General features: G+C 39.5%; 1 protein-coding gene across 11 annotated transcripts in view; it reads right to left on the minus strand.

Annotated features, from left to right (window-relative positions):
• LOC110830226 (nucleolysin TIAR) overlaps window positions 1-21,913 on the minus strand; it is a 907,764-nt gene that overhangs the window by 71,497 nt on the left and 814,354 nt on the right. For all 11 annotated transcript variants that reach the window (XM_087352407.1, XM_087352401.1, XM_087352399.1 and 8 more), the window contains 2 exons: window positions 20,764-20,839; window positions 3,573-3,675 (listed from right to left, as the gene is read on the minus strand). In XM_087352407.1, the coding sequence (XP_087208533.1) occupies window positions 3,573-3,675; window positions 20,764-20,839 (179 nt within the window). The remainder of the gene's footprint in view (window positions 1-3,572; window positions 3,676-20,763; window positions 20,840-21,913) is intronic.

The raw sequence follows: 21,913 nt of genomic DNA on the forward strand, positions 1-21,913 counted from the left end.
TATTCAACCTAGGGTACGCGTACCCCCGGGAGTACGCGAAGACATCTTAGGGGGTACGTGAAATTTAAATATATATATATATATATTATTTTATGAAAAACACTGAATAATCAGTAATGTAATTCATCTAATTTATTTTAAATGTAGATTATATACTATGTATAACTTGAATTATACACCGACAACTTTTGGGGTACAAAGTTGAAGAGAAATTATATCTGGGGGTACGAGAACAAAAAAGGTTGAATACCACTGGTATAGACTATACAGTATCGAATGAGATGAAAATATATACAGATACATTGAAAAAATAAAGGTCTGAGTAGGATTTAAGGTTCTCACGGCATAATATGAAGCCGGCAATCTTTCTGGATATAGGTCTGTTCTCCACCAAATACTGTCAACGCTGTCAAATTAAGAATGATGAGATGGGCGGTACATGTAGTAAGAATACAAGAGATTCGAGATGTATACATAAATTTAGTAGAAATCTGAAGACTAAAACGTCTAGCACAGATGGGACAATATCACGCTGAATCTTAAAGAAACAGGGTGTCTCATTGTGGGCTGTATTCATCTGGCACACGATAAGAAACAGTGGTGGACACTTGTCAATACGAGCACGAAGATGTTGCGCAGTAGTTTACCGACGTTTCGAAGGTGCCCACTGCCTCCATCATCACGGCCATATTCAACACGGGAACTTGACTGTCTTTCTGGCAATGCTCAGGTGTCTTCTAGCGTTGGCTCGCAGCGTCTCTCTTTCTTTAACCATCTCACTAAGAGCAAAAGGTGAATGCTTATTCCATTGTATAATTTAGCAGCCTTTCCTTTGCTGTCGTCAAACAAGAAAACTGATACCCCTCTTGAAGCCTTCCAGCAAAGAGCGTGAAACGAGAGGATGCGACCAGTTGCTTGCTGCTTTTCCTTTGAGAGCCTCTGCTGGAATGTGTTTTAGTCGTATCTTGCTGTCAGAGCGTCAGAGCGTACGCTGGAATCTAAAGTGCAGAGGCCACGTGAAAGGTTAGCGGATGGTTGAGAGTCAATAGAAAATCGTCTAATACGCACCCAGTAGTATGAATTCAGTCCATTCAAAATTCTATTTGGAAAACCCGGCTAGATTCTCATCAGTCTAACAATAATGTAAAAGTATCGGTGTAATAAGATACATTTTATTTTTATCCTTATCGGTCCAATACAAACCTCACTTTACACAAAAATCTAACTTTATGAGTTTTTCTCCAAAAAAGAAAGGTTCATCGTAAACAAATTCGGTACGCAGAATAAAAGAGCTTTCGTTAAGCTCCAAACTATTATCTGAAACAGGCCTATGTTTTTATACCATTTAAAAAAAAAAAGCAAAATTAATTTATGAGGTGCTTATGAAGATAGAGTAGATCAGTAAGCTACTTGCTGGATGGCCGGGCTTCGTTTCCTAGAAAAGCAAGACATTTCCTCTTAGCTACGTCCAGAAAGGCTCTGGAACTCACCCAGCATCCTACCTAGAGGGCACCGGGTACTCTTTCCCCGGGGTTAAAACGGACGGGTTGTGGAGCTGCCCACTGACATCCAACTAGCGCGAAGTCAAGACTGAGTGGAGCCATACATTCACTTTCCATTTCTCATCATGGCGTGGTGCATAATAATCACCAGGGACAACTACATCTTCACATTTTTACAGTATTTATATGACAACAGCAACAGATCAGTGTCTTTAAGAATTCAATATGAAGGACAGTGACGTGTGGAAACTCACCAAGAATGCATTTGGAAAATACGGTAGGTATAAGCCACTCCACTGGACTATATCTTCCCACTTTTCTTTATGCATACAATAAACAATGTTAAAATATAATACTATCATAGCGATACTAAATCATTGTCAGAAGACTTTAGAACCCCAATTTAACGTCTGTTGTCAAAATGTCTCTATCAGATGCGGCTACTTTTGTATCGCTGTAGAATGGCAGATCACTCTGACATACAAAACGAAAGCGAAGAACGACATTTTGATGGCTAAATATCGTTAATGTATGCATCATAATAACTGGTCCAAAAAACTTTGTTACCAGATATTGAACGAACATAACAAGTGCATGCACAAGGCATTTTCATCGCAGAGTGTATGTGGATATGACGTTCCATTATAAAGAATTAATTAGCTATTTAAATATGCGAATACTTCTGCAAGCCACAACAGCCAATAACCTAATTTCGTGACACCGCGTGTCCACAATTGCAGTAGTTACTGATACAACTTGCTACTTGCTAATTTAACAACGGCGGATCAATTCTAAAAGTTATATAGCGACAACGAGAGGATGATCATGGAAAATAAAGTGGGAAGGGAGTGACAAGAGCGGTACTGGCCAGTTTTAAGCCACTAGTCCAGAACGTTTGGAGGGACTGAGTAAAACCACATACATTTATATTAGAATGGAAATTAAAATACAGTGCCTGCCAAAAGCGACGTTCGGTGTCACTGCATTAGAGTAAAAATGAACTGAATTAAAAAGAACTTTAGACGTCTTCAAACTGTAAAGTTTACTTCGGTGCGGTGTTTTTTCTGTTAGGTATGAATCGCATTGCTAAATAATTTATGATTTATATCAGCCACTTGCTTCGGAGTTAATAAGCTACGCGTTTCTGTCCGCATGTTAATCCCAAAAAACAAATCATGGGCACGTGTATTACACACACGATTTTGCAGAATTTCTAGGAAATCAGTAAAATATGCCACTGGTGGCCACCAACTAGCTTCTTTCGTCGCTGTCATCACGAGAATGACGAACTCGATGTTCGAAACACTAACCGATGCCCGTCACTGTAAAGTGACGAGTTTACAGAAGGGTGGAATTTAAACATGTATTTACATTTTGGAATTGGTAAACAAGTTGACTTCAACTGGGTAGCTTCCGAGAGCGCAGTGTTCATGTTAACCGTGTTAGCCCGGCTAACATTTAAAAAACGTCTTACTTACATGGTTGAATAGTACTCCAGAAATTTGGAAAACAGCATAAACGATCAAATAAAATGCACATTTAGCCAGCTTCAGGCAGCCAAGCGTTGTTAACCAGCTAGTTGAGGCTTACGCTCGAGGTGAGTGTTAAAAACTCTGGCCACGTCTGATTGATTGCAGCTGGCTAACGATAAATTATATCTGATCGGTTATTCGGTGCTCCAGTGTATGGGGAACGAATTAAGCATGGGAGTGACACATAAGACTATTTTTCGTCTTTGTAATGTTAGCCAGGCTAACACGGTTAAAATGAACACACCGCCCCTGGCAGCTTCATATGATACAAGACAAGCACATAAACAAACCTTGTAAAACAATGTTTGGATTCATTCGCTGTTACAGCCTGAACAGAGAGACGTGGAAAATACATATTCAGATCATAAAATTTGACTACAAACGACTACATTATAGAGAAACTAGTCTTATCAACCCAAAATTCCCAATACTTCAGAATCATCAATTTCACCATGCTAACGACTGAGACAGTCAACTGAGAATAAAAACACAGAAAAAAAGTTGAAATGAAGCGAAGCGTAGTAGTGAAGCAACTCACCTTCGTTCTTGGGGGCGGGAGGCTTCCTGGTCGCCCAATTGGTTCGAATGCTCCTGCTTCCCAGCCACTGACCGTTCATCGCCGCGATGGCACTTTCTGCCTCCTGCAACGTTCAAGAGATATCACGTGACCTGGGTGAAGAACAGGAGGTTTTGAGGTTCTCGCGGCGCTGAATACGAAGATGGCTGTCTTCTGGGTTGTAGCGCCGTGTAGTCTGGTAGACGTTTCAACGTTTCAGAAGGCCTTGAATAACTCATCGCCCTGATGATGGAGGCAGCAAGGACCTCTGAAATGTTGGTAAACTTATACCAGTACACGGCGCTACAACCCAAAAGACAGCCATCTTTGGGCGAAAAAATCTCCACTTCAAATCACAGGCATATATCGACGACTTAGGGACGTTGGCCCTTTGCTGATAATTACACTTGTGAAACGCCGAAAGATGAAAGTGGAAACAGTTCACTTACTGGACAACAGATGTTGGTCTAATTGGCACAAACACATATTTTTTTGTAGCATTTTAGGCATGTATTATTAAATACTGACATCAACTTACTTAAGTATTAGAAGAAGCAACTGAACAGCATATCGATTGCAGGGCATAACCTAATATGGACGTGCCACAGCACATGCGGTCAGTCACCGGCTTCTCACCGCGGAGACCTGGGTTCGCTTCGAGGACAGTCCATGTGGAATTTGTGGTGGATAAAGTGGCATTGAAACAGGCTTTTCTATGAGTGCTTCGGGTTTCCCTGCCAATATCACTCTACCGCTGGTCGATATGCACTCATGTATCATCTGGGGGTGGACTAAGGAAACGTTAACGGACACAGTTTCACAGAAACACAGTGCCAACTCCATTTCAGCAATAACAAGTATAATAATGATAGCAATAAATAGGGAATGTCACTCTTCATTGTTTCCAACGTATTGGATTTTTATGGATGAGAAACGTAACCCCTAATTTTGAGAGAAGAACATAAATCAAGGTGTTTGAAAGGAATTATTTAAGTGGACAATTTGGAACATTATTCGGCTTACACGATGAGACAGGGCCTAATGCATTCTAAGAGGTTACATATGGATGGCTATTTACAGCACAGACCTATACGCCAATAAAGAAAACAAGACAGAAAATGCACAAGGAATTTTGTTAAAAACGCTTTTGAAAAACCGTTTCTCTTCCACTGCTCTTCTCTGCCTCTGATCCTGACTTCGTTTTATTCATCTAATTCATGGTCTTCCTCCGTTTCTCTTTCCCGGTGACACCCAGTCGACCACTTGTGTGGGTCGTCTATTATCTGTCATATTTCGGGCGTCTTTAAAAAGTAAATTTTGTTTTAAAATAATCACAACAAAACTTCGTTAACCAGTGTTTATTCTTTCCTCTAATTACATAACTGTGAATTTTCCTTCCTTCACATTCGTCCCGATTGTCTCCAAAATTCCAGTTCCACAGATAGCGTTTTCTTCTTCGTGAAATGACACACTTATGGACCAACATTCTGTGTTACTGCCTTCTATATACTTCATTTATTGTCTTCTGCAACTCCTTATCGTATGCCATCCATCGTCGAAATTTCATAGTCCTAATTTTACATTGCAGCCAATTCTTGAACAATGTCTTCCATACTTTTTAATTTTCATCTCCAACTATTGTTATAGTGTCGCTTTCTCGAGGGATAAACTGTATGTAGGTTTGTCGATTAATCGATATGATATAGCACGATGACATCGTAAAATTTAATGTCAAGGTTCAAATTTCTCTCATAATTTCCTTGTCACATAGTCTTATATGTTGTCTTCAACATCTGGGTTATTATCGGCTGGTCAATGCGATACCGTCATGACTTTATAAAACTTTAAAATGATCCGTTGATTTCTAAAATGGCCAGTTCTACTGTAACCAGCGATAACTTTTAGGAACTTAATATCTGTCATTTCATTACTTTCCTACTGTTCCTGATAACAGCGCAATAAACTGGAGTCAAAGTCAGATCAGAATAAAAAAAATAATAAAAGAAAAGAAAAGAGAAAGAAAAAAAAGAAAAAAGTAAAAAACAACAACAAACAAACGGGCATGTCAGTATACAAGCGAACGGGCAAGATTACAATTTTCCCTTCTGTTAACATAACTTCTGGTCTCCTGTCACGACATAATCTGTTTGTTACTTCAACAAGACGTCAAGAAAGCGGATGTCAGGGAACAGGAATGACCTTGTCGCCTAACAAACCATGATTAAAGTGGGCCATTAGGAGTACTTGCATAAATCCTGAAGTTGGCTGTAAGCACCTTCCAGCGTCCAGCTGTTTGCCTGTCTGCATATGTCCTGGTAAATGTATGACTTGTCTGCAGACACATATATTCAGGCTGAAATACAATATAGTGCAGAAAGCGATTTTGACTGTGTATAAAGGTTTGTAGTTCAAATACAGTAAGTATTCATTCTAAAAGCACAGCAGGTCGGAATGTGTAGGTAAATACAGATCCACTAAAGAACATTAAGTAAAATTATGAGAAATGTAATTATGAAAAAAGTGAGCATGTTACGAAACTGAACACTGAATGGTTGAATCTGAGGTTTTCACGGCGATGAGTCTGAAGAAGGCTGTCTTCAGAGTTGTTGCGCCGTGCAGTCTGGTAAAAGTTTACTGACGTTTTAGAGGTCCTTGCTGCCTCCATCATCAGGGCGATAAGTGATGAGGCAGCTATCATGAAAACTGAAAAGTTTTCAGAGACAGACCTTTATGATAACCCTTCCTAAACCATTTAAAACATGAAAGGCAACTGTCTGTACTGTATAAATTATATTCATAAAAAATGCGACAATAAACTAAGCAAATAAATAAGTAAGATAATACAAATATCAGTTCAACAAAGAAGGGGTACTTTTGTGATTGAAATCATAGAAAGGAGACAACAATTATTCGAAAATAAAACTACGAATGTAACACTGTATTTGAAATAACAACACATTTTTATCATTATAGACGATCTGTTTATAAAAATAACCTATGTATTATGACACTTTAGTGGCCATTATTTATCGTTTTCATACACGTATTTCATTGTGACACTGTAACTTTAAATGATGACACATTATAGAAACGGAAGCTGAAACGCGTACTTAGTTATTTCATACAGAACAGTGAGTGTTAGGCATTACGGTATTCTGCGGTACAGACCGGGCCTCATTAATCACAGTCACTCCTTGAGGTGACCGGTCGAGGAAGGGTCGTGGATCATTTAAAACAACCTCAGAGCAGTGAAGGTGCTCACCACTCCATCTCACTAATTGCTTGAGAGGGAGACACACACACACACAGACAACCTAACCTAACTCGGTGGGAATCCAAGAATTCTGAAAGCTGCGTTGTATTCGGTATATTTACACTTCTTCCGTCACTATTTGTTTCGTACCCACCGGGACAGCACAAAACTCAGTTCTTTTTTGCATTTTTCTTCTAACATGTTTAATTAAGTGTTTTACCTTCCTAATAAAGAATTTGTAATGTATTATTCAGGTACGACAATTCTAGGCGTGTTAAATGATGACGGACGACAAAGGCGAGACGTGTAACTAGTATAAAATATTGATCGAGAAACACGAAAAAGATTATCGTTTGGGATACCTAAGAAGAATAATATTAAAATGGTTTCCTGGAAAACTGCGTAAAGTCAATTGAAAACTTGTCCGGATAGCCGGTACATCGGCTGAGATACGAACAGGAAACACGTTGCATACAAATACAGATCATTAAACCTACTGATGTGCTCAATGCAAACATTCTTCGCTTCTATCATTTTTTTTTATCATTCGGTATTAGTTAATTCATTTTTATTTTATACGTCTGTAAAACATGACTTTGTACTTGAACCTGGATTATTTTGAAAAAACACAGAACTGCTACTCACCATACTATACGGACATACTACATTTCTTCGGCTACACAAATGCCCTACTGAATTCAGAAACGACACAGCTAATTACTGCGTAATAAAAGGCAGCGACATTAAAGTACTATGTAGATAATATGGTGTAATTACGTAAATGCTGATCCTATTTGCATCCGTGTTTTCTTCTAAATAGATTCTAATTAGCAACATTTTGTATGAGCATAAATTTACACACATAAACACACACAAGTTTGCACACATTTACTAAAAATACTACAAAGATCAGAAAACACTGCCTTACATTTAGTTACGTATTTACCAAACCGAAAAATATTTCAAATAGTAACAGCTGACGTCAATGACACCTCAATTTTACTGTATGTAACAGTAGATGTACACTCAAGACGGAGACAACGTTGGTAAGACCTACAAGAATGGTACCCTCAGTGTTACTAATTCGAAATTTATCCTTAAATATCATAGGAAAAAAAAACATTATTCCTGAACACATCTGCACCGGGACTCGAAGCCGAGACAGTTTTCGGGGGTTTTCGACTTCGTCCTGTAATCTTCGCGTTGAAACAAACAACTACGATCTTGGCGCCATTCTTCCATCGTACTTAGTTTCCGAACTACAGAAACCATCCACACCGGGACTCGAACTCAGGAAACTTAAAAAGTTTATCACTTTCTGAAATCTCTTAGAAGGCAAAAGCATGCCAAGCCTGGTGTAAATTCGTTTATCCGTTGTCTGAGTCGGCGTTTGGACGATAGGCATCGCGACGCTCGGCGTCGTTTTCATAGCGTCGTGCCTGTTTGTTTCCCTAGGGTCATGTACGCTTAAATCTTGCGTGGGCGTCGCAGTGAACAGCGTCGGTTTTCCAGCATCATGTCTTGTGGCTTCTCTAGGCTTATATACGCTTTTTATTAAATCTTGATTCGGCCGAAATATATCCAAAATGATGCGCGCGAAATCCATGTTCAGCTCTCAGTTTGATCCCGGTAACTGATGAACCAATTGTGTTACGGGCGTGATACATAGTACACATATGCATACCAAATTAGCATACAATTTCTGCATGAAACTGTTTTATATGTTACTAAATGCAAATATGTTGAAAATAAGAATTTTTGATAACGTTAAGAATACGTATTACAATATGCACGTTGACGAAATCATACAGAAATGTGGCTACTAAAATAACTAATTATAATTTACAGTACTTTCTAACCATTATTTACAGATTTAAGAACTGCAGTGACATTTTATTTTTATATATTTCCACAGGGATATTTAATATCATATTATAAACATTCATTAACATCAGAATTTGTTCACTAATTTATTGTTAGCGTAAGATTTTCTTCCTGAAAGCACTATTTACAAGTCAAAACGCGTTTGATAAACAATATATGTTGCTAGGTTCTGACAAATTGCAATAACACATATATTTTAAGAACATTTTGCGTTGTAAGTTCTTTGCAGATCAAAAACAAATATTTGCTCGGGGTTTACATTTCGATTTTCTTGCACTTAGCCTACATTTTAACAGCGTACACAAACATAATATTTTACCTCTTTTTATTGAGTCTCCTAGTTTTAGTCTCTGGTTCAGTCCGTACCATTATCATTATCATATCAGTCTGCTTTCCAGACATAATAGTCTGACAAACAAAGACACACTCAGTTTGTCACGAACTGATATTTATGATACAATACAAATATGCAGAAACATTTATTGACATAGTCCATAACATTTTTCGATCAGAGATATTACAGTTGATATTCATTATTTATTTAGATCCTCAAGTAATATCGTTTCAATCCGATTTGCGGGGAGGTCATGCAAGTTTTTCCAGGTTTGATAAAATCTGTTTTGGGAAGAAACGCTCAATAGCGTTTGAGGCACAGACAACACGCCACAACTACGTCGTCATTAATATGACTTTTGTGACATCGGCGCAGAGAATAATGCACGCAGCCTATACATAATAAGAAAAACGCCGATTATTAGCTTCTCAAAGCCCCTATTTCTACTTCGAAGATTATATTGATGGGATGAGGGAGATTAGCATAAACGGAGTGCGGATATGGAAGTGTAAACTAACGACCGTGGCCAATTTATGTAAATCATGTCCTTAAGAGACAGAGAAAATCAAAAACAATTTCTCAGTCAAAACATGAAACGGACCGGAGGAGATTAGATCAGCGTTCTTTCAGAATACAGATCTACAATGTTACGGCTTCCCGAACCTAATCCGCGAGAGAATGGTAAATATCAAACACACCTAACCCTCAATTTAAAAGATTCCACCACAACGAACCACGCAGGTTTTTACCTGTTTTTAATTTACGAACGTTATTTTCGCGACAACAAAGAACCAACTTCCGTCCGAGAGCCGAGTTTCCGATTCGTAAGTAACAAAAACGGAGGAATACATCACGTTCTGCTGTTTGAACTGTTACTATAATCGCTGTTGTACAATGTAAACACCAATTCATATTGTCGAAGTGCCAAAAGCAGCTTTAAATATTGAGATATAACGCTATCTTATAAAACCCAAAATCAAATCAGACCAGAAGAATCAATGCTTCTGCGCGATATACCTCGTGTGTAGCATAGAAAAGGTTAAAACTAGTCTATACAAAGAGAGTCCTGATTTTGAACGGACACAAACTCTATTAACACAGAAGCACTAAAGGTAACAAGTTTCTAGAGTCATTTGCACGACTGTGTAGACTTCTAATACAATAACGAGCTTGTGGTCCACACACTGATCAATTATTCTGATTGATTCTCCTTCAAATGCCATTAGAAATGTCCTCGCCTGCCCCATGTGCACATCAGTCGGGTTTGCTGGTTGCATGAGGGTCCTCTAACTCGCCATACAATCGATATATCGTACAACCCCTGCAACCTACTGCCGTCAAAGCAACAGCCCGGAGGAGCTAACACATTTTGATTGCTTTCAGCAGCGATACCGTATTTGAGTGAGCAATGGCTCTTACCCTGTTTAAACATGTTAAACTGTAAGTAACAATCAAGTTGTGGGGGGGAGGGGGGGAAAATCTTACTGTGTCTTGTTTTCATAAACTTAAATCTGTATAATAAAGCTAGACACCGTTACATTGGTCTGTTTTAAGACATTATACAAGCATTTTACTCCAGGATCCTTGTAAAGAAACATGAAACACCACAATCAAATGAATTGGGAACCTACCAATATAAATAAAATGGGACGACAACGAGTCGTCATTAAGTCTGGTGAACATTTAATTGACTGGAATCTTTCAACGTTGTACGCAGCAAGTTCCATGTGACTACCCTCGATCCATTTGTCTGTGTGCACTCTGATTCCATTACGGACATCCGTAATGCACACTTTAAATGATCGTGAAAATGTTTGAATACCATACCACTTGAGGTCATCCCCATTTCAATATTTTTCAACACTTTGATGCCAGGAATATAAACACTGTACGGCGACATTACGAGCTTGAGAAAACTAATGCAATTCAGTGGAAGGTTATAAACGTTTGGTTGATGGCATCCCAAGAAAGTATACCGCTTTATTACATAATCGGTAAAGATCAGGCGACCGTGCGAAGTACGAGGTGCGATCAGAAAGTTTCAAGACCCGTACACTTATCTCAGGTATTAAATTCATCCATCACCCTCGAAGTAGTTCCCCTGGGAGTGAACACAACGATCCCAGCGCCGCTGCCAAGCCTGGAAGCATCCCTGGAAATCTTTCTTTGTCAGCCTGTCAAGCACAATCTGCGATTCTGCCTGATTCTCTTCTATCGTCTCAAATCTCCTTCCCTTTAGCTGAATTTTCATCTTTGGGAAGAGGAAGAAGTCACACGGAGCTTAGAAAGGAAGTTGGGGTCGGTTCTTGCAAGATCTTTGAGCTCCTGACAAACGAGAAGTCGATTCTGCTTCTGGTCCTCAGACAGGATGCGTCGCATGTGGAGTTATTCCTTTGGAATCAGCTGACAGGTCCCATAGCCTATCCCAACAATGTCGCACAAGTCGTTGATGGTACGACGTCGATCTTCGTGAATGGCCTGCCGAATCTTCGTAACATTTTCGGGCGTTGTGCTCTAAGATGGTCGTCCAGAACGCTCGTCATCATCGACAGAGGTTCGGCCATTTTTAAAACGTGAATGCCACACAAAAGTTTGTGCACGATTCATTGCGGACTCCCCAAATGCTTGCTTTAGCATTTCATAGGTTTCCGTAGCCGTTTTGGCGAGTCTTTGGCAAAATTTGATGCACACGCCATTCCGAAATCGCAGGAGGGTCGGTGTAATGCACTACCAAAACGCCCGTAACTAAGAAACAAATGCTAATTCGATGATGCCGGCTGGCACACTGATTCACTATGAATGTATGCCGCACCCCCTTAGCGGCAGAAGCTTGTACTACATCCGGTTCGCCCTCTATTGACACAGTCTTGAAACTTTCTGACCGCACCTCGTATAATGGCAAAGGATTCGCTATTGCATCTTTAAGTGTAAATTCGAAACAACACAGATACTAGAAGCATCACAAGAACAAACATTTCCGTAACTACTTCGTAACCCCAGAATGAAACACTCAGCTGAGAAGTGCTCCTGTTATCCGTCATAATACGTAAGTACTCTTTGCCGTAAAGAACGGCTTATTATCCCAACAGACAAGAAGGAAGTGAACATCGGATATTGTTATGTGTTATCGTAGCAACGTGACAGACATTATAATAAATCATTATTATCTATACTAAAAATCAAAGATATTTTTGTGCTGACTGCAGTGGAAGAGGTGTATGCCAGCGCAACGGGTAATCGGTGCAGTTGCTCAAATCGATGTATCGTACAGAGAGGCATCTGATGACTTAGTTTACTATTTTCGCTTTGTGAATAGAATGAATGGTAGGAAATCAATTGCATTGAGGGGCGACAAGCCAACTTTCTGTCATGCGTAAGTACATCTGCACGTGTGTCGAGAGATTGTGAAGAAAAACAATATTTCGTAGCGTTTATGTGACATAAGAGAGGAAGATACAGATGAACTACACGTCGAACACTTGTGAAGTAAAACGTATATTTCCAAGCAGTTTACCTTAAATGTACTTCATCATATACCCTTAATACCGACATTGGGACTGGTACACAATAACGCGACAATACCACAAGCTCTGTGTAACGTACGACTTTTCACTGACACAGATAATCAAACACACAACTTGTTTGCTCAACAGAATGAAGAGCCATCTTTGTCGCAATAGGATTCTCAGAAGGTAACAAACGTTTAGAACAAACTAACACGCGAGCTGAGAGTGAACCGTGAATTAGCAGACCTATATTATCAAGCTCGGTAAATTTAAATTGATTCCCAGCTTATTTTACGACACTACTTCGACTATACAGACTGTTTGTCGTCGAATAGGGTGGGAAGATAATCAGTGATCTTCAATAGGCTTATGTAAGAATTTGGAAGGAAACGGTGGTGATCTATCCAGACCTAGTATGCTGACAGTAAACTTGACTGAAAATTAAACATGATAAACGGCGGTAAGAGGATCTGGTAAAGGACAGAGATTCGAACTAAGTCCTTCCTGAACATACTACAGGCCGTTAACCTATCGCTAGACCATTATGCTCAATTAGTAAGGTATGTGTTATTAATAAATAATTACACGCATTTCAAATCGTCCGCTAATTTATGTACACCCGGTACCTGCGTGCACAACACTTACTTTCACATAAACAGGGCACTAAAATGGAAGGCAATTAATCCGGTCTTAGATGTATGAATGTTACTTTGCTTCGAAAATGACTGGCCTATAATTGGATAATGCCGTTCTATTATTTGGATGAGTGTTAAACTCTATAACCAGGCAGTAAACAGAGATAATACAACCCCTACCTATATAAAGCATCTAAAACAATGAAACTCGTTTACAGAAGCTTCGTTATGGCTGAAACTAATCTTCTTTGCAACCACGGGTCTTGAAGAGTAGGAAACATCTGAGATAATACATGTGTAAACAAATATTTGCTAACATATTTTATTATTATGAGGGATTAGAATCTTTTTATAGCGGCTGAGCTTACCGAACCAGACATAAAGTTTTATGTGATCTCCTTTAAATATGGGGAGAACACACACTGTTCAAACCTCCTGAACTACCAAGGGCTTGGTCTGTGAGTTCAGTGTATGGAATCTGCTTCGCAGTAAGAGCACTACACTGCATAAAATAAAAGGTTACGAACGTATAAACCGGAAATTTGTAGGTTCATTAAACACACACGACATCCATAACTATGCAGAACTCTTTGAAGTACCTTGATTTAAGTCAAAATGTCAAGATCGTAACACGGAGCTTGAATATGATTTAAAAGAAGCTTACATCACTAAACGAAACTATCAAGTTAGTATTTTAAACACTACTCCAGAACAGTCCTTCAGAAGCTGTAGTTAAATTTCCAGGCCTTTATGGAACCCTGAGGTTTATTATTGTGTTCACAGGTGCCAGCCACCATCTTCAACCAGAAGCCAACCAAAGAACTAACGTAACAGATTCCACGAACTGTGCACAATTATTACGATTTTCAAGAAATTTCCTTAATGAAACTCGAAAGTTCACACAATCGTTACGACTAAATAAAATCTCGAGTAGAATCGAGTATTGTTCTGTATGCTATCTAGCGGTGTTAGAAAGATTATAAAGAATATTTTGCGTCGAATGAAGTAATACCTTTAATATTATCCACCATATAGGAACAAGTTGCTGACGATGTATCTTGCTATCAAGCTTCTTAACCGCAATTTTGAACGAACTTCTTGTTTCTCCACGGCCTGCTACACAAGTCAAATCTCTCATCTTTAATTGTTAATTTAATCGCTCAAAAACATCGTAAAGTATCTCAACATGTAATATTATCTGTTTCTTCTTTAATATAAAGAGTGACAGGTAATATATTTCGACGGTGTTTCTCAGTAGCATTATATTTACACGTTCTGTATAACTGACGAAGGATTTTCAAGACATCATCACGGCTACATTTAGACCGCTGTTGCAGATCGGTCATTGTACGCTCTGCTTGTTCCGGACGAACCAGGCCACAGGTACATTACTGCGACAGTTTCCTTTTCATTTTAATTTCATGTTATATAATAAAACAGAGGTCCACCGTATGCTGTTTGCACGATGACACAAATTACCTCATACAACAGCGCTCAGTCGTACGTCAAAAACTACTGAATGCCACGTCAGGAGGTTCTGGGTTCGAATCTCAACCCGAAGGCTGGCTAACCGAAATACAGCTTTTGGATTTGATCAGGCCCATCACGAATATTGTATAGCAAATATGCAATAAAACTTATCAACTCTCCGCTACTAGAATCCAAAAGATCAAAACCTTTAATACCAAAGGCCAATACTAGACATAATTCTGAACCACATTCATCTAGATCGCATCCCAAACAAAATGTTTCACTACAATCCATCTTAATGTTATCCTCCGATCTATTCTGTCTTCCAAGTAGTGACGATACAAGCGGCGACCAATCAAGGTCTCCCTCTATCTGCACAACTCCCTCACACGTCAGCATAGCGTGATGTTTAATTACGCACCAGGGGCATTTATACTATCACCTTCACAGGAGAATCCTTTCCGTGGGATAAATCAGCTGGAGTGTGAACCTAACCATTTGGCATCCATCCCATTCTGACGTCTGTAATGCATGAAGCTTAACTTCCACTCCGTACAGCGTGATGCTTACTCACAAGTATAACTTTATCTTTACCAGTAAAATTCAGATCAACCACGACGAACAGCAAATTGGGGCGGGGATAGGGTTGGGATTGGAGATGTAATGAAGCGTTGTGTTTACAAAAGCGATAAAATATAACGTGGACTACGGAACCCCCCCCCCCCCCCAAACGCATCACGAAGTGTGTGTCAGTCATTTAGTCGGATTCAAGACCTTTGTGAAAGTTTATAATGACCAGTAAACTTTATTATTATCGCTCGTGTAATTATTTAGCACAGTACAGACGACGTGGTTCATCGGCCCATAACCCAAATAGTGCTGATGTAATCCCAGATGCCAAGAATTTCATTCTGCATCAGTATTTGGTCATTTACATAAATCCGCAGACATAACACCATCAGAATTAAAGCTTATACAGAGATTAACTGACAAATGTTGAATGAGAAAACCTATACGGTCGCTAAAGGAACCTTAAAGGGTTGACTGTAGATTAGGAGATTCGCTTCCGCTTTCTGCGTGGTCATTCCATCACCCGTATCGTAAACTGCGCGTCATTTCGCACCACGGAGGCTTCGTTCCGTGAAATTGCGGAGAGGATACAGTCACGGGTCAGGATGCTGCCATTAAGTAACGTGGCCTCTGCACTGATCTTTACGACCAGACGGATACCTAGGAGGGGATACAGACGATGGTAACCCATGGGAAATTTTCTATGAGAGGTAGCTGAAGTTTCGAGTAAACCTTTAAACATGGGAAGAATAGGGGTATTCTGTAAACTTTGAAGGATATAAAATAAGGTTTTAAAGTGATTTATCGTCGGTGAATAAAACAAGGGTTTCTGATAGAGAAGATGAAGGGTGATAGGAATTTTGGCTGTCATGAAACACGGCAAAAATAGAAATAAATTTAAATTTATCAACTAACAAAAAATTGTCTAAGGTTATTTATTAAATTCGCCGGAGATAGGGTAAAGAGTAGAAGTCCAAAATTTTCATTTCATATTACCTGTGGTTTAGCAAATGTGTCACTTCTGACTCACGTTCATACGCAAATTATGTAAACATATTCCGATCAATTAAACACTATTTGTGAGAACTTTCTGAAAATTGGTTTATGTTTCCTGAACTTTTACGACTCATACATACCGCTTTACCCTGGAACCGGTAAATGACCGCAGTACAATACACGTGTATAACAACCCAACATATTAAATTACAATTTAACATCTTGTTTCCATTTATATGAATTTTGGGCTTTCTGTCTGAACGAAGAACATTACTTAAGACAAGTAACCACTCGGTTAGTCTAGGCTTAGATATATAATGTGCGAAATTCACGGGTTCAGATCTCGGACTGAGACATGTTATTCTATCTGTGGTTTCTCAGTCCACATAACGAATGATGGACTAATATCTTAAAATCGGCCCCAATTGCTTCTTTATACATAACTGAACACTGCCCCGTTCTTCACATGGGAGTTGGTACTTTAATGAGCAAGGCTTACCTATGGCAGCGCAGAATAATTTTAATTTTGTTGTCTAATGTAATATTTAGGAAAAGACAGACGAGGGACACAAAGCAACTTGATGAACAGAGTGTAAAATAAAGTTGCTCGGACAGTTTAATTTCTTTGCATTTCACTGAATATAGACATACGTTATAGATAAATTATTCAGTTTGACTTGAGATTAAGTATATTATGAGTAATGCACCAATGTGCTGCAAGATGAACCATTTTAGGAATATTCTTATTTCTGTTTCTATGGGCTGTACTGGACAAACAAACCAATGTGAAGTAAAACTAAATTAGCCTTATTAGTGACAAATGCAATAGGCAATCTATTTAAAACTTTATAAGATGAAACATGTAGTCGGACAGACGAAATGTCGTCACATTGCGTTCATTATATGGACTTTATGCAAAGTTTATATAAAAATATAAGTATATAGCTGTATAAATTATTTGTTATATGTTTTGTTGCATTAACGCTGTTCATTAAAATCGGAACACAATAATTTATTTTCTTAAATGGACGTTTCATCATCGTCTTGGCTTACAGTTCCTTGGGTTTTCTTTACACGAAGTGAGTAAATTTAACGCATGATGTGGTGTCTGTCTGTACGCCAATACGTTTCATCTACGAAGACGCTGTAACGATATATTTCAAATATGTTATCGGCAGGATACACCGACAATTTCCGGGTGAATTCAATCTGATTTTCTCAGAAACGGCACATCGCACGAAATGGGGGTAGGTGACATAAAATGTAGATTCCGTTTATGTCTAGAACTTTTATGTGAAACGTTTTTGGATACGGTGAATCCACAGAGAGTGCCACAAGTCCAGAAGCATAGCCAATGTACATCTTTGTCGCAGTTTTGGGTGATCGCCCTGAGTAAAGAAAGAACGTGTTGAAATAACAAGTGGAATGACCACCACGACCTCCTGATCTTGGACATCTCAACTACAACCTGCAGGACCATCTGAAAGCCAAGATGTGAGCTGTGAAAGCAGTCAACTTCGGCCACCTTCAAACAGCGAGACCACACCACAAACAATTCTCGCCTTTATCTTGGACTGGCAAAAACATTCGAGCGGTACAGCCAGTGTAAATGATGGACACATTTAATATATTCCTTAACACTCAGTAAAAACCATAATATTACTTATGGTTTCAGATTTACGGGACATTCTTTAGAGCAAATGATGTCAGATTCTCTTCAGGTGTGTGATGTGAATAACTTCGCAACAAACGAACATTAAGGCCAACAAAATGGTAACAACGCTTTTTAAATTGGCCCCAGTGCAGCAAAGGCCACTCAAAACTGCATTTCGTGCGGAGAACAGACAATAATACCAACAGAGTAAGACGCAGACAGGCACTAACTTGCGTGACACATGCACTGGACTCATTCACCCTCCTCCTGCTGTTCTCATATGGAGTTCGGCCGGAATTGCGGCTAGTTGGACAGGCGAGGCGGAAGGATACATAGCCATTTTCACCCGTGAACTGTCTGTGTGCCTTGTCATCGTGGGACACACATGAACAGCAGTGGTACGAGATTAATGACGCACAAGTGTGTGCATGAGTGGCCTATATAAATGTGTTCGTTTCTAAATACAGAGGAGCAAACTCACACTTAACAACACGTACAGCGATGGTTCCACAATTCATGTTACGACCCAAATCAGGTTCACGCGGGTCCTCGGGGTCTTAGATAGTTTTTTTGAGCACAGAGTGCAAAAAAATTTCAATTGTAACGTATTTGTTAAGACGCTGCATTATGCTCTATAATTTTGACAAGGTCTATATTTCCCCCATAACACACATCCTCACTGCCAAGGTCAAAGCTAGGAGCCAAGTGACTGAATTTATCCGACACACCATAGTGCTGTACTTACGGGCCTCAGTCGCGGCGTCAGTGGGAGGGGGGGGGGGTTGTGAGTCGGGTTGCGGCTAATAAATTACGTTCAGAGAAACGAGTGAAAGTTTCTGTGCCTCTTGCTTCAAGTTCAGTTTTCCTTGTGGCTTATTGGGCGCGCGGGAACAATTCCGATCGAACACTTGAAACTGACAACCATGTTTGATGTTGGCTGAGGTGACAACGTGGCGACCGCTTGAGCCAATTCAGTTCTCAGTGTACTCAATGTTTCTCAACCGATGTACCGCGACACTTTGATTTCAAATGTTTAACGAAGTGGGTTTGCATCAGTCCTGTTTAATCATCACATCTACATGTGACCAAGGTTTCTTAGTTAATCTGCTGTGTTGTCAATATTGTTCAATATGCTTTTTTTATGTAAGATTTGAGGTTTTCACAAAGGTGAGTATTCGGATTTCTGTCTTCTGGGTTGTTGCGCTGTGTAGTCTGGTCGATGTTAACCAACATTTCAGAGGTCATACTGCCTCCGTCATCAGGGCGATTCTTAGTATGAAGATTTCTGTCTTCTGGGTTGTTGCGCTGTGTAGTCTGGTCGATGTTTACCAACATTTCTGAGGCCATACTGCCTCCGTCATCAGGGCGATTCATCATAGTTATTTTTAATTTAACAGAAGGATTATAAATAAAAATGAACACACACATACACACAACTTCACAATGACACATGACCTGTGTGCCGAGACATACTGATCTATATTTTAAAGTATAAGCAAATGTAAAAGCTGAGGACCAATGAGGATCTTCCGATCATGAGTGGATGAAAGTGGCCTCTGTACCGAATGGGTGTATTACAAGACGTATGAAAATAAAATGTCCACCGGTAGACAGAACACTCACTGTTCAATACTGTAATATAATCAGATAAGCTTATTATTAGCAATACGGCACTTCATGCCACATTTATTCTCATGATTCTAGAAACCTGATAACGCAAAATAGCAGGTATTTAAACTTTACTATAATTAAATAATGCTCCCGTGTTAATAAATTCTGAATTCTGTAACAGGTGCAAGCTGCCTTTCAAGTTCGCCAACTCGGAATTTCACCCACGGGGTGCGTATTCGAATCGCTTGATTCTGTCAATAGACAGAGAATCTTTCCTTAAACATTAACATGATATTTATAAGAAAGATGCTGCAGTACATGGAGCCAGTCTCACCGTAGTCTTGCAGTTACGATCTTCGTGTTCGCACTAACACTTAGAATTCGAGCGCCCTGCCCTGTCTTCGTCGACCCGCCCATGTGCTTGCGAGATATGCAATGCCAGTGCATTTAACTAACACAACAGTTAACAACCGAACAATGGCTGCAAAGTGGTAGCACCTGAGCGTCGCATTCGGAAGGTTCCAGTTTCGATATTAGGCCCAGTCTCAGTTTCTGGCGGATTTCCTCGGTATCTTCAGGAAACTGTGATAACTTAAAGTAAGCTATAACCGAATACGGCTGTCTTCTGGGTTGCTGCGATCGCCCTGATGATGGAGGCAGCAAGGACCTCTGAAACGTCGGTAAACTTCCACCAGACTACACGGCGCAACAACCCAGAAGACCTTCAGGCTCGCAGCCATGAAAACCTCAAATCCTACAAGCTATAACCCCTCCCCTACACCCACTTCCGCATTCAGCATACAAAGTCAACATACTGTTTATTGTTACAGTTACTGCTGGTGTAGTATGACCCGTCAAATTTAAAGGGATTAAATCATTTTGTGTTGAGCAGTAATACAATTTATTGAAGCATTATTTTCGTAAATCCCATTGAAAGTACCAAATTTATAAAACTTATAAAATTTATTTCGAGCAAATTAAATCTGGAAACATTTCACGGCGACTGACTCCAGACTATCGCCAAACGCCGACGCCGCAAGACCCCACGATAACCTCGTTCGTATTTCTTGCTACCAGAGTCGTCAACTGTCAAAATTTTTGTTATTTCCACGAACGGCGCATTTGAACAGCCATTTGTAACTGATACTGACTATTAGGAGTAGATTATAAAGTTGAGAAAGCGTCGTTAAATAAATTAAGAAATTTCGTGTGTGTAATTCTTAAAAAGAACAGTAAGACCACGAACAACTGCCAACTTACCGCCTTCTTGACGAAGGACACGAACCCATAACCTTTGGACTTGAGTGTCTGAGGGTCCCGCACCACTCTGCAGTCCCTGTGAAAACAGAATAATAATTCTTCAGTTTCTGCAAGAATAAGGATACTGTTAACATATCTGGTACTATATGGTAATATTGATTAAAGTATCCCCCTAACCTCGGCAGCTAGATGGCCAATGAAATCAGCGTTTAACTGATTTTGAAATCGGCTGCAGGAATATAAAATAAATTTGGCGTTACGTTAAACAAGTAATCTCAATTCAGAATTTTATATGACTCAAATACGTTCCAGTTTCTTCTCAACTGACGTCACAACACACTCAGATAAAGTTCCGCGCATTCTGAACCTCGGATATGCGAGGTCATTTTCACAATTCGACTACTACATCGTTAGGACCCAATTTCATGGGGCTCGACAGGTGTTAATAGAGTTGCAGTGTAGAGACGAATATCTGATACTGCCAAGATTCGAATCCGAGAAGCCCGGTCCCTTAGACAGTCATTTTACCGACAAATTAATACATTACCTAAGACACTAACCCATGGCAAAGAGTCTTCCTCCAACAAGTAAGATTTACTAAAGTAATTAAAACATTTCTCACTGTTATGAACCCCAACGTTTATCATCACCATCCGTTTCTTTTTGACAGTCCACAGTGTTTCTTACCGCATGGCATTTGTGCTCAATCACTAATTTGATAAGTCTGCTTCTCTGCATCAAGGACAATTAATAACTGAACGGATACAAGCTTAATATTTAGTTAATGCAGAAACTCCCGTTCTCTTCAGCATTGTGATCATGAACGCCGGCTAATGGTACGTATTCTAAACCATCTCAATTCAGTTATAATCTCAACGAAACACGACAAATTAAATTAAATATTTAAAAGGCAGGGAAAAAGAAGGAAATTCTTGATGCAGTCCTTGTTCCGTCTTGCTGAGAAAGTTGGAAAGGAGAGCTTGTTATGGAAGTTTCAATGCTGCCAACAGCCTTGACACTCTTGCTGTGCACCTACGGTACAACTTCCAATCTTATCCCAATATTTCTCTTTTATTCTTTATCCCCTTTCGTGTTCTACTTTTTGAATTTCTCTGCTGAATGAACGTCGAGAAGGGTTGGCTTTTCGTAA

This window comes from Zootermopsis nevadensis, unplaced genomic scaffold (assembly GCF_977971745.1).
Source record: "Zootermopsis nevadensis isolate Lab colony 2312 unplaced genomic scaffold, Znev_1.0 Znev_ptg000021l, whole genome shotgun sequence".
Taxonomy (NCBI): domain Eukaryota; kingdom Metazoa; phylum Arthropoda; class Insecta; order Blattodea; family Termopsidae; genus Zootermopsis; species Zootermopsis nevadensis.